Here is a 12,142-nt window from a genome sequence, read left to right on the forward strand (position 1 = left end):
TTTATTATATTAATAAAGCCATACATGGCACCCTAAACGTGAGGGCTTTTCCCTGTAACATGGATAGATACACCGCCTTGCAGCAAGGAAAATTGCAGATGTGTTCCTACTAGCTTGTTCCAGAGCTCAGGAACACATACCAAGAAAAAAGCCAGATGTCTTTAAAAGCATCGAGACTTGAGCGCAGAACACAGCTGGAGGATGCAAAACTGAACAGAGCTCGAAAAAAATTGAAGGTGCACGTGCCAGGAGAAGAAAAGCTGAGAGAAGCAGTGGAGAACGCAAGCCGAAAACAGTGTGAAATGGAACTGGCGAAAGCAGAGGCAGCGAAAAGCCGAAAGGCGGCGGAGACAAAAAGCGCTGAAAAAAATCAGTGAAAAAATAGCAGGCGGCGAGAAAACACACGTGAGATGAAAGCGGCAAGAAAAAAGGTAAAAGCATGGGGAATTTGGTTTCCTGGGACATAGAAAGGGATACAGAAGCCATGTGGCTCTTGCTAACACAATATCCTATCAAGATCGCACACGCGGAAATAACAGATCTCTTGCAATGCATAAAAATCATTGCACCAGGACTGCCACTTGTAGAAGCTTTAAATATAACCACTTGGCAAAGAATCGGCAGATCCATGAGAGACAGAGCCAGATCAGGCGATACAGAAGCCTCTAACTGCCTTCCTGCCTGTACACAAGTTATGGACGCTTTGCAGATCGCTCAAAGAAGGCAGAACCCCCCAAGAGACACTAACACACATCTCCTTGCACCCCCTAGCCAGGCTGCTAAGTGCAGCCATTCCCCACAACTCGGGAACAGACACGAGGGGAGGGAGACCGCGTGCGACCTAGGTGGATATAACAATGGACTCAGGTTGGGATTTGCGCTGGCAGGAACAGGGGGAACACGATGTAAGTTATGGCGGTCCTGGTTTTTGTGTGCGTGCGAGCTGCGGAGATAGGACGGGAATTTTAGTTCGTGAATTCACTATACAGGGGCGAATCGTAGGTTCCCGCTGCAGCGGGAGGGGGGGGCACCCAGCAAACTTACCCTCTCATGTTGCTGATGACTTGCTGCCACGTGCTCAGAGAAACGTGACCTGGGCGCAGTCATTTTGTGCGCAAAATGGACCAGAACTTGAGCTGTCTCTTCCGGCCCCGCAGCCATCTTGTCCCGGCTGCGTGCACGAGGGGAGAGGTGCTTCCCCGCCATGGCGGCCATCTTCTGCCATGCCACCTCAGGGAGCCGAGTATGTCGGAACTGCGGATAGTGAGGCATCGGAAGATGATGAGGAGGAACCGGAGGTGGTTCCTCTGAACAGGGCAAGAGTGCAGGTGCGGAGGTGTTGGTTAACCGGTAGGAAAGATGCCGCGAGGAGGCAATGTGGACAGGAGACTGGCAAGTTATTAAAGCATGCCCAGTTATATACTGCCCAAACCCCTCAGTTCCAAAGCTTGCCCTATGAGGTGACAAAGGAACTGAGGCAGATTGTTAAAGACATGTTTCCTTGTCTCACACATTTTCATATCCGGAGACACTGAGTACCACATGATTGGAAGACACTGTTGAAAATGGTTTTAACTACCACTCAGTACAGTGTCTGGTTAACAGACTATCAGGAGAATTGCGCTGTGTATGCAAGTGACCCAGGCGGTTCACAAGCAGGCATGACTTGCAATCATTTGGCAGGAAAGGGGGAGTATGTGCCAGCAAATTCACAAGCAAGTTACCCCTGCAAGATATATGAGGTAATAGCAAAACTGGCTTTGAGGGCGATAAGAAAACTCCCTAGCACGGACAGAGACAGTAACCTGTCCTTCACAGAGGTCCTGCAGGGATCAACTGAATCTTTTTCCCAGTTCCTCGATCGGCTGCAGGCGGCTTTAGACAGGCAAATAGAGCATGAAGAGGCTAGAGAGGTGCTTTTTAGGCAGCTGGCATATGAGAACTTGAACCCGGACTGCAAGCGAGCTCTGCAGGTTATCCCTAAAAGGGAAAGCTGCACCATCACCAAGATGGTTCAAGCATGTCAGGGTGTCAGATCAATTGAACATCATACTGCTTCTCTAGCAACAGCCTTAAGCACCCAGCTAAGATTGCAGGATGGGGCAAGAGGGAGAGGCAGCTGCTACCGATGTGGCGCTGCTGATTATTTTTATAAGGATTGCCCCAAGAAACCCCCCTCGGCAGTATGCCAAAAATGTAACCATGGGAAGCGGGGGCCTAAAAACCCTTCCCATCAAGGAAACTGGAGATGGGTTGCAAGAGCCCCGGTTCAACAAATAAACACAGCCCAAGAAAACAGATTAGCGATCTGCTCGCTGCCACCTCGGGCAGCGCTGGGTTGGACCTGGCCTCCAGAGAGCCAGTAACTATAACATCTACTGCCATAGTGTTAATCCCTACCGGGGTTTGGGGACCTTTACGCCCAGGAGTCTATGCCCTTCTAATCGGACAGTCATCAACCACCAGGATGGGTTTGTTTGTCTTACCCAGAGGTGATTGACTCCGACTCTCACAGTGAGATACAAATAATGGCATGGACTCTAGTGCCTCCATGTTACATACCTGAGGGACAACGGCTTGCCCAGCTAATCTCCTTTTATAGCACGTCACTGGCTAGCGAGGGAGAAAGGGGCTCGGGGATTTTCAGGAGCACAGGCGAGCCACAAATATTCTGGGCAAGGACCATTTCTGCAGCACAGCCAATGATGACATGTCAGATAGCCAGATGCAGATTCAAAGGCCTGGTGGACACAGGAGCAGATGTTACAATCATTAAAAACACTGACTGGCCAGCTAAATGTCCTACAGTTTACCCTGTTTTGACTATCCGGGTGCTGAGGACACACAAAGGCCCAGGCAGAGTGCACAACTACGCACAGTGTTGGGGCCAGAGGGACAAGTTGCCAAGGTAGCTCCTTTTGTTGCTCCTATTCCGTGCACCTTATGGGGACGAGATTTACTGGGACAGTTTGGCACTGTCATGCAAATTGCAACTGGAAATGAGCAGAATTTTTAGTGAGGGCCATTGACCAGCCATTCCACGGACAGATTAAGGTGACATGAAAAACCAGTGACCCTATATGGGTCAATCAATGGCCCATGAAAGAGGAACAGCTTGCTCACTTAAGAGATTTAGTTCAAGAGCAACTTGATGCAGGACATATAGTGCCAACCACCAGTCCGTGGAACACTCCAGTGTTCTGCACACCCAAGAAAAGTGGCAAGTGGAGCATGCTGAGTGACCTAAGAGCAGTCAACTCAGTGACAGAACCTATGGGGGCATTACAACCAGGGCTTCCTTCACCTGCTATGCTTCCAGCAAGATGGCCATTAGTGGTAATTGATTTAAAAGACTGTTTCTTCACCATTTTTCTACATCCCAATGATGTGCCATGATTTGCTTTCTCCATCCCCGCTCTAAACCATTAACAGCCCATGCAGAGGTACCACTGGGTTGTTTTGCCTTAGGGGATGAGAAACAGCCTGACGATATGTCAGACTGTTGTGGCAAAGGCTATCCACCCTATCAGAAGGCTTTACCCCTCAGCAATCATTTACCACTACATGGATGACATCTTGGTTGCCACGGCCAAGGAAACTGAGTTACAAACTGTTATCACTGCTCTAACTAATGCTGTCCAAGAAGCAGGGCTGCAGGTTGCTCCAGAAAAGATCCAACAATCTCAGCCCTGAACCTACCTTGGATAGAGGATCACGCAGCCGGAGATCTCGCCCCAGCCACTTCAAATTAAGGTAGAAGACACTTTAACCTTAAACGAATTGCAGAAACTTTTAGGAGCCATCAACTGGTTAAGGCCTGTCTTAGGCTTGACTACAGAGGAGCTGCACCCCCTGTTTGAACTGCTGAAAGGCAATCCACACTTGACATCTAGTTGGTCTCTGACCACAGAGGCAAAGCAGGCATTAAAGACATGTTCTAAGGCAATCGAGAGCAGACAAGGCAGAAGGAAAAATCCTGAACTTCAGATCTGCCTTGCCCTTGTTCCTAGCAGGTTCCAGCCATTTGCGGTTTGGTTTCAATGGGACCAGACTGAACCAGATCCATTGAGGATCCTGGAGTGGCTGTTTCTGCCCCACTCACCTCCTAAAACTGTGTGGACAACTAATGAAATGTTTGTCAAACTTGTTAAAGGCAGAGCACGTCTACAGGAGCTGGACGGACAGGATCCTGCGATCATCCCAGCAACGAAGGACAGCCTCGACTGGCTGCTGGCAGAAGATGCTGGATTCCAGGCTGCCTTGGCAGGCTATGATGGTGACATTTCCATTCACTACCCTAAACACAGGCTTTGGGCAGAAATGGGTAACTTACCCTTAAAAGCCACAAGCAGATGCCAACACCAGCCAGTAAAAGGCCTCCCGGTCTTTACTGATGCATCAGGACAGTCCAAAAAAGTTGCAGTGACGTGGGTAAATCCTGCTACAGGACAGTGGAAACAGTAAGTACAGACCATAAGCCACAGTTCTGTACAAGTCCTAGAACTCACAGCTATTCACATTGCCTTTGAACTGTTTTCAGATCAACCAGTTAATATTGTTACTGATTCTTGTTATGCAGCAGGTTTGGTTTCATGTCTCGAGGCTTCCTTCCTTTGAGATGTTGCAAACCCACATTTACTCATTGAAATATGTGCTGTATGGGTTCTTGTTAATCACAGAAGGTTTGATTTTTACATAATGCATATTAGATCAAACATGGAAATGCCGGGACCTGTAGCAGAAGGGAACCAGAATGCATGTTCTCTGAAGAGACAATTTGAAATTACCATCAATCAGGCTTGAGACACAGTTATGTCATGCTCAGACTGCCAACAAATTACCCCAATGCCATCTCAGGAAGGTGTTAAGCCATATCTCACTATCACTTCTTGGTAAAGACCCTCATCTTTATCTTGAAGGGCCAATTTCAAAGCCAATCATTATCTTCTTATTTGTCTTTTCATGCTGTCTCATGTATAACTGTGATTTACTGGCAATTTTTTTTCTATACCTCTTCATGACTTTTTCCAGTGTTTCCCGTATACCTGGTGACCTTGTGCCCAATTTGTCATAAATCTGTTAGCCTATCACTCTTCCAGTCCTTCAAGACCATAGTGTAAGAATTTCCCAAGCATTAACACTCATTTATATAATCGGGGAGTTTTGAGATACATTTTATTTCTCTTCGTGTATTTTGTTTTCAGTTAACTGACATGAGAGCAGTGACTAGTGCACATAGTGAACAGCTGCAAACACACAGAGTGGGTGACTGCTGCACGTACTGGGGGAGGACAGAATGGGAATATTGAGCAGATCATGGGATGGCTGCTTGTAAATGTACAGGTGGAAAAAACTGTGTGAATGAGTGAATGATTCTAAAGCTGTGCCTGCCTCCTGTTATACCTGATGCTGGACCACTCTGAGCTACATCCTTATCTTCGTACTCTCCACCAAATGAATCTGATGCATGACAGGAGGTGCTCAAAGTTTATTAAATAGGGACATCTTCTCAACAAATGCTTTCAAAATGAGCCTCTCAGGTCATGCCAGTGTTTTGCCACAAAGTACATCACTGATTTGTCATGGTGCAGTGCTTGGAACAGTCCTTTTCCCAGGATGGAAAGTGATGTAAACTTCTATCTTTGCTGCTTTTAGCTTCAGCTCCCTTTTAGCAACTATATGCAGCATAGCACCACTCTTCCGTTTGTGTAAGATAATGTTAGCAGAGCACGTGATCTGGCATAGTCTATAGGCCAGAGCAGAACAATCCTGTCACTTGTCTTCTGTAACTCTGGGGTGGTATAAAACATTTTGAATGCCTTCTTAGATTTCAATTTATGGCATATATTAGAGCAGTTCAGTGATTATTCTAAAGCGTTCCTTGCTGCCCCCAGATTAGAGGCTGTTCTGGCAGCTGATAATAACTGAAGTGTAGAAGTGCTTTGGCTAAGCTCTGTTTTTCCCAGTCTCATCTCTGACAGCAAGAAAAAGAAGTGACAGACCTGCAGTGTTGCTTTTCACTACCTGGCAATTTTCTTATACATTGCGAAGAATAGGTAGGAAATTAAGTCAGTTGTTCTGCTAAGACAATGACATTAAACCAGAGACAGAATCTGATTGGAAGAGGTTTGGCTTTAAAATCCAAGGAGTCAAGAATTATTAATAAGTCTGGGTTTTGGGGATATAACAGCTCATGTGCAGAACCTGGAGAACTAAGGAGTAACTCTATTCACTGGTTAGTTAAAATTATTAGAATTAGGTTTGCAGTAGTGTATGTGTCTAATTCATTTAGCCAAAATGAGTTTTTGTCTTTCTGTGTATATTTTATGTATCCTTATCACTAATTGTTAGTATAGGCAAATTTCTGGGTCAAATTCTGTCCCTGGTGACTATTATGATCTTCTTCCACAATAAACTAACTTTTAAGGTCTGATCTAAGTACTGACAAGAAACCACAAAGAGCTATCAGCATTGTTACAGTCTAATATCCAGCATTAATAACTCACTCAAAGCAGAGAAGGAATGAGATTTGGAGAATTTTATGTAATTGTTTTCCTTCCATTGTTAATCTGACAATCTATATAGTTGTAATAATAATAATAATAAAAAGGGTTTATTTTTTCATTTACCATATGGGAATACTGGATAAATTGGTCAAATTGGAAATCTGAAAAAGTGGAGACTTACATTCTGGTTCCTATTTTCATTAACTATGTACTGTGTTAATTAGAGCACATCAATAACTGATCTGTGCTCACATTTCTTTTTCTGTGAAATGGAGAAGATAGCTACTTTGTAAGGATGCTGTGGGACTTCATTCATTACAAAAGTTCTTAGTCTGTTTTGATTCCACAATTGGATTAACCCGGGGCCCAGGCATAAATATGGTATACATTTATATATAATACTAGTACATTAGATGAGAACCTATGTCCTTAGGACAGAAAAAAGAGAGGATATTTCGAAAATAATATCTTCAAAGAATATAGTAAAAATTGGTAGGATAACTAGGTTTAAAAGCCATTTAAAGATGAAGGAGTTGTATAGGAGGATTTACAAAAGCTTTCAAATGCTAACTTCTGTGATATGCTTTGGGTTCAATGACTCTGAAAGCTTGGTCACAAATCCCAATGCCGATGCCCGTTTCAAAGTCAAACACCCACAGGGACTTTGCTGCAAGATCATAACTAGGCATCTGTAGCCTTTCGCAAACGGTAGCAAGCCGGCAAAACTGCTGCGATAAAGTGCTAGTAGCTCCGTTTTAAAGGAAGTGAGTGGCGTAGAAAACCCTGATGTGATGTAAAATACCTGCCCCTACTGAACCCCGACATCGCTTGGGACTGGAGCACGGCTCGCTGCGGCACCGCCGAGCGCTCCTGGCCGGCTGGGGGCTCTGGCAGATCGCGCTGCCATCCCCTCTCCGCGGGCTGCCGGGGTCAGGGACCGCCGGCCGCGGGACGTCTCTTCTTCATCCCCCCCTCCTTTCCTCCCTCCCGCCTCCTTTCGCAGCGAGGGGCAGCGGGCGGTGAGCCCCATCCCTCAGACCCCGCTCCGCGAAGGACCATCACGGTTACCTGCCTCCCTCCCCCGCTCCGCCGCGCCGGGCCCGCCCTCCGCGGCGCTGGCTCCGCCCGGCCCAGCCCGACCCGCCCCGCCCGTCCGCAGGCACCGCCCGCCACCCGGAGCGCGGTGCCTGGCCCGGCCCGGCCCGGCCCGGGAGCGCCGCTGCCGCGCTACGCCCCGTGGGGCGGGGGACGTGCTGCCGCCGGCGGGACGTGCGGGCGGCACCACTCGGAGCCTGCGGCCATGGCGGAGAAAGTTTCGGCGGCTTCGGAGCGGGCGCGAGGCGCCGGCCACGTCGGCTCTTCTTGCTCCGACTCCTCCTCTGGCTCTGAAACTCTCTCCGAGGAGGGGGAGTCCAGCGGCGGGGCGGTGACGGCCCCCGGCGGGGCGACGGCTGCAGCAGAGCGGGCGAGCCCCGGCGTGCGAGCGGAGGACGGCGCCTCGCTGGAGGAGCGGGATGAGGAGGTGCGCGGGGCCGGGGCGGTGGCTGCTGCTTTTCCGCCCCGAGGCACCGGGGGCGCGCCGGGAGCCCCCGCCCAGCGCGGCCGGCCCGCGGTGGGGAGCACTGCGGGCCCACCTGGGGGCAGCCGCTTCGCGTCAGTCTCCCCTGCTAAACCCGAAGCCTTCCTGTGTCTGCTCCCCGCCTCTCGCCCCTTCTGGCTGCCGATATAGAGAGTTGCGGGTTTTTGTATAGAGAGAGGATTTTTTTGTTTCGGGAAAGCTTGGCTTTTTTTTTTTTTTTTTTTTTTTTCTTTTTTTCCTTAGCGTGTCACCTTTGGATAGCGTTTCTCTAAAGCAAACTCTTCGATGTCGGAAGTGATGGGCAAGCCCCTAAACTACAGTAATCCTCTTCTGAGAGCTAATGACAGGCTATGGGTTATGGAGGAGCTCAGTGGGTGATTGATCTGTAGCGTGATACGCGGATACGCGTGTCGTTCCCTCCCTCCCCTCCTGATCGCTGCAATACCTTCTAACTGCACTCTTAAAACAACCTGCCCACTGTGTTACAGTAAAGTGACTCTTTTGTGTCTGAGACTTTTTTTTTTGTTATTTATTTATTGTTGCATGATTCACACTCCTTAAAGCTATTTCGTGCCATGACCCCCAACCAAGTGTATTGTTCTGTCTGACTGCTGTTTTGCTTCTCTTCATCATCTCTTGTGTGTCTTACTTGTGCCTTTTGTTGTGGTCAACTTTTTAATTTACTCTTAGGTGGTGTTTATTCTGTGCCTTTATGCTGCTGGATGTGCAAATGTTTTTCTCGGAAACCTTGCATTTCTAAAGGAATATCTGTTAAACTGGTTGAAGTTATTTTCAACTAGTTAAGCTGTGGTTGTCAGGAATGTTTGCCTCTGCAGTAATGGCTGTCTACGTAGCTCCTGTTTTCCCCTCGTTCCCCGACGCCTCCTCTGTTAAATTGATACAACTGTAAGACAGCATAGTGACTTGAAACTAAGTATAACTTTCTGTATTCCTCCCCCCTTTTTTTTCTAAAATACTGAAACTTAGCTCAGGTTCCTTGGTTCTTTCAACTGCGTGAGCCCACAAAGAGCCGAATGTATTTACAACAAAGTGCATTTATGATAGAAGTAGAATGAATGTGCATATATCCACACAATTTTTATGAGTATAGTTAACTTGCTTTAATCACTAAACTGAGTAGGAGCTCTGTAGCTGCTGTTAGCATGGAGTGCACTAGTAGGTAATTATTTTTTCCTGCTTCTCGGCAGGTCTGGTCTGTGTGGGCTTGGGGCTGTGCTTACCACAACTGTGTGGTGTCTAGATGGTTTGGTGCTCAGTTGGTATGCCTGCAAAATACCGTGTAGAAATATACAAAGTGTTCTGTTCAGTTAGCTGAACTCAGAGCCATTGGCAGACTTCTGGTAAAGACTGGTTATTTCTGTGTATGCTTTGGAGATGATTTAAAGGCATTTTTTGAGTTGACAGTATAGGGAAACCAAGATCAAAAATAACTCAAAATTGAATTCACTGGAATTAGGAAATTCTGTATGGGCAGTCTGATACCTCACCTGCAATTAGTAATGCTAGAAGATAGCAGCATAAGCTCGTATTAATGTAGTGGGAAAATTTGCTTAGAGTATGCAACCTTGTTTGCTCCCTTTTTTTCTCCTCTGCTAGATTCCTTCATTATCTGAAACCAGACTTTTTTTGTCTGTGATTTTTGTGCTTTCGTTTTGCCTGTCCTTCCATTTTGGTGTAGCCAGCACTTGCAGCTGAATTTCTGCCTACCTGCAGAACCACCTGACAAATCCATTGGTATAATAATTTTTTTGTGCAAGGGCACGACAGTGTGTTAGAGTGCAGAAGTAAATGAACACATATTAATTGAAAACCGAGAGAGCATCTATTCACATTGAAACTGTTAAGGGTAGTGGAAAAAAGCAAGGCTAAGGTCCAAGATATACGTACAGATGATTTCGGTCTTGCTTTGTGTTCCACCTGCTGAAAGTATAACATTGAGAGAAGTGCTTGAAGATTTCACATTGATATCCTATTTAGTTACTGTCAAATAGTGAAAATATTGATGTACTCTGCAGTGTTCTGTTACTGAGTTCTTTAATTTTATGGATCCCTGGTTCTTGATTTTGCACTGGCAGGTTTCATTTCTCCTCTTGCCCTGTCCTTTTTCTGTTGCCAACATAGCAGAATTAAATCTGTTGTCACAACTGTTTGGTATCCTTCAGACAGCAGTGAAACAGATTGTCCTGCTACCTCTATTGCTACTTTAGCTGTCAGTAAATTCTTCAAGCCATGACATATAAAATATTTTCAAACTAATGGGTAGTTAGAAAACATACACATTTTCCCATACACATTGCTATTTTGTGTGCTATTTCAGTAGAACTATGTCTTCTTCTGTGACATTGTATATGACATACTTGACAACTTGGACTTCGTCTCTTCTTGCACTTCTTTAGACTAAACAACCCCAGTGGCTTTCATCTTTCCCTATAGAAAGTGTTTTCAGACATTGGATCATTCTCATTGTTGTCCTGTGGACACTTTCCAGCTGCTCGCATCTGTCTGGAAGCATGATTTGAAAAAACAGGATGCCGTACTCAGATTTAGGCCTTGCCACTTCTGCTAGGACAGAAAGATTATTTCAGAGATCTCTCAAGGAGTGTTGTTTTTTAAGTAGCCCAACCTGCTAATTTACAGTTTGTGGTCCATATGAGTTTTATGTCTTTTCCTGAAGAATGATGTGAACATTTCTCCTCTACTAAAAAGAACGGTTCATCTCTGCAGCTCAGTGAAGGAAACTTAATTCTGTTTAGGGTAGGTCAGTTTCTTTTATATTCAGAAATTAAACTGTAGAACTGAAAGCATGTTAACTCCTCTAATTGGTATGTCTGAAAGAGTTAATTCCTGGAGGCAAACAGGGAAGGGAGGGGTGGGAAGAGAAAGTACATCACTTTTTTTTATTCCCTGTTGTTATTACTTCATTCTACTGTTGCATACTCACCTTGAAAAAAATGCTAAAAAATACTTGAAGAAAAGAAATCTCTCATTTCATGTAAGCAAGAACAAATGATAGTTTACAGGATTATGACTATCAGTTGCTGAAGTGTTTTTGATGTCTTACTCTGAGGTATTAGACACATGAGAATTAAATGTGGCTTTAATATTAACTTCATTTGAGAAGTGCTTTGCTGCTGGAAGATCTGTGTGGTGAAGTGCTGTGGATAGCAAACGTGAAACACAAATCAATTCAAGCACGTTGTTTGCCTATGCTCTTCTGAGGCGAGTGGCTAACAGCTGACAGAGCAGGCAGGATGGAATTGCATGGTGGTGAAGGGCACTCAAGGCAAATACTTTGTAGACAATGGGTCAGCATGTTCTTGATGCAGTATGGTTGTTTAGTTTTTTTAATTCTGTATTCTCTTCAGAACTCTCTTTGTTGAAAAGAATGTTTGGCTGTCAAGGGGCGAGTTGAGACTGGGCAACAGCATGTCTTCTGTTGTAATCTCTCTGCTTCTGCTCTCTGTGGGTAGTTAAAATGGACCAGCATTATGGGGACCAGGATAAGTGCAAAAAACCCCATGATTTTCCTCATGTTGCTTTTTCCTGTGTTTCTATCTTCTCTACACTAGTTCTTCTTTTGGCAAAAAAAGTGACTATGAACAGGAAACATGTTTTATGAAATTTACTGAGGCAAATGGTGCCAGATATCATTGGCTGCGTTAGTTTCTCTCATTCAAAATGTTTCACAGTCTTGCAGTCCAGCATGGGATATGCTTTTTTTGTTGGTGGCTTCCAAATCTTAGTATTTTACAGGGTAGGTGAGAGCTCACGTGGTTTAACCTTGTTTCTTAAAAAGAGGATGAAGGCAACCTGTGGATTCTTTGCCTACATCAGTAATCTCAAGGATCTGAAGGTTAAATTGTCTGTCTTGGAGTTGTCTGTCTTTTCTGTCTGACTCAGGTGATCTCCTGAAAGAGCTCACCTTTCTACAAACCTTGTCACAGTCAGGAAAGATCAGAATTCTTTCAGAGAGAATAATACTTTGCCATATATTACAGCTGTCTTGGTCTGAAATGGATCCAATAGCTTCTGAACA

At 45.6% G+C, this 12,142-nt stretch overlaps 1 protein-coding gene across 6 annotated transcripts in view; it reads left to right on the forward strand.

The window, feature by feature from the left end:
* Positions 1-12,142, forward strand: part of MAST4 (microtubule associated serine/threonine kinase family member 4) — a 301,580-nt gene continuing 289,438 nt past the window's right edge. For 2 of the 6 annotated variants that reach the window (XM_064641882.1, XM_064641883.1), the window contains exon 1: positions 7,661-8,028. In XM_064641882.1, the coding sequence (XP_064497952.1) occupies positions 7,807-8,028 (222 nt within the window). In that variant the 5' untranslated portion in view covers positions 7,661-7,806. Of the gene's footprint in view, positions 432-3,707; positions 4,461-7,660; positions 8,029-12,142 lie in introns of those variants that run through there. The other 4 variants (XM_064641886.1, XM_064641885.1, XM_064641881.1 and 1 more) reach the window with 4 other exon arrangements.

This window comes from Pseudopipra pipra, chromosome Z (genome assembly GCF_036250125.1).
Source record: "Pseudopipra pipra isolate bDixPip1 chromosome Z, bDixPip1.hap1, whole genome shotgun sequence".
In the NCBI taxonomy this organism is placed as follows: Eukaryota; Metazoa; Chordata; class Aves; order Passeriformes; family Pipridae; genus Pseudopipra; species Pseudopipra pipra.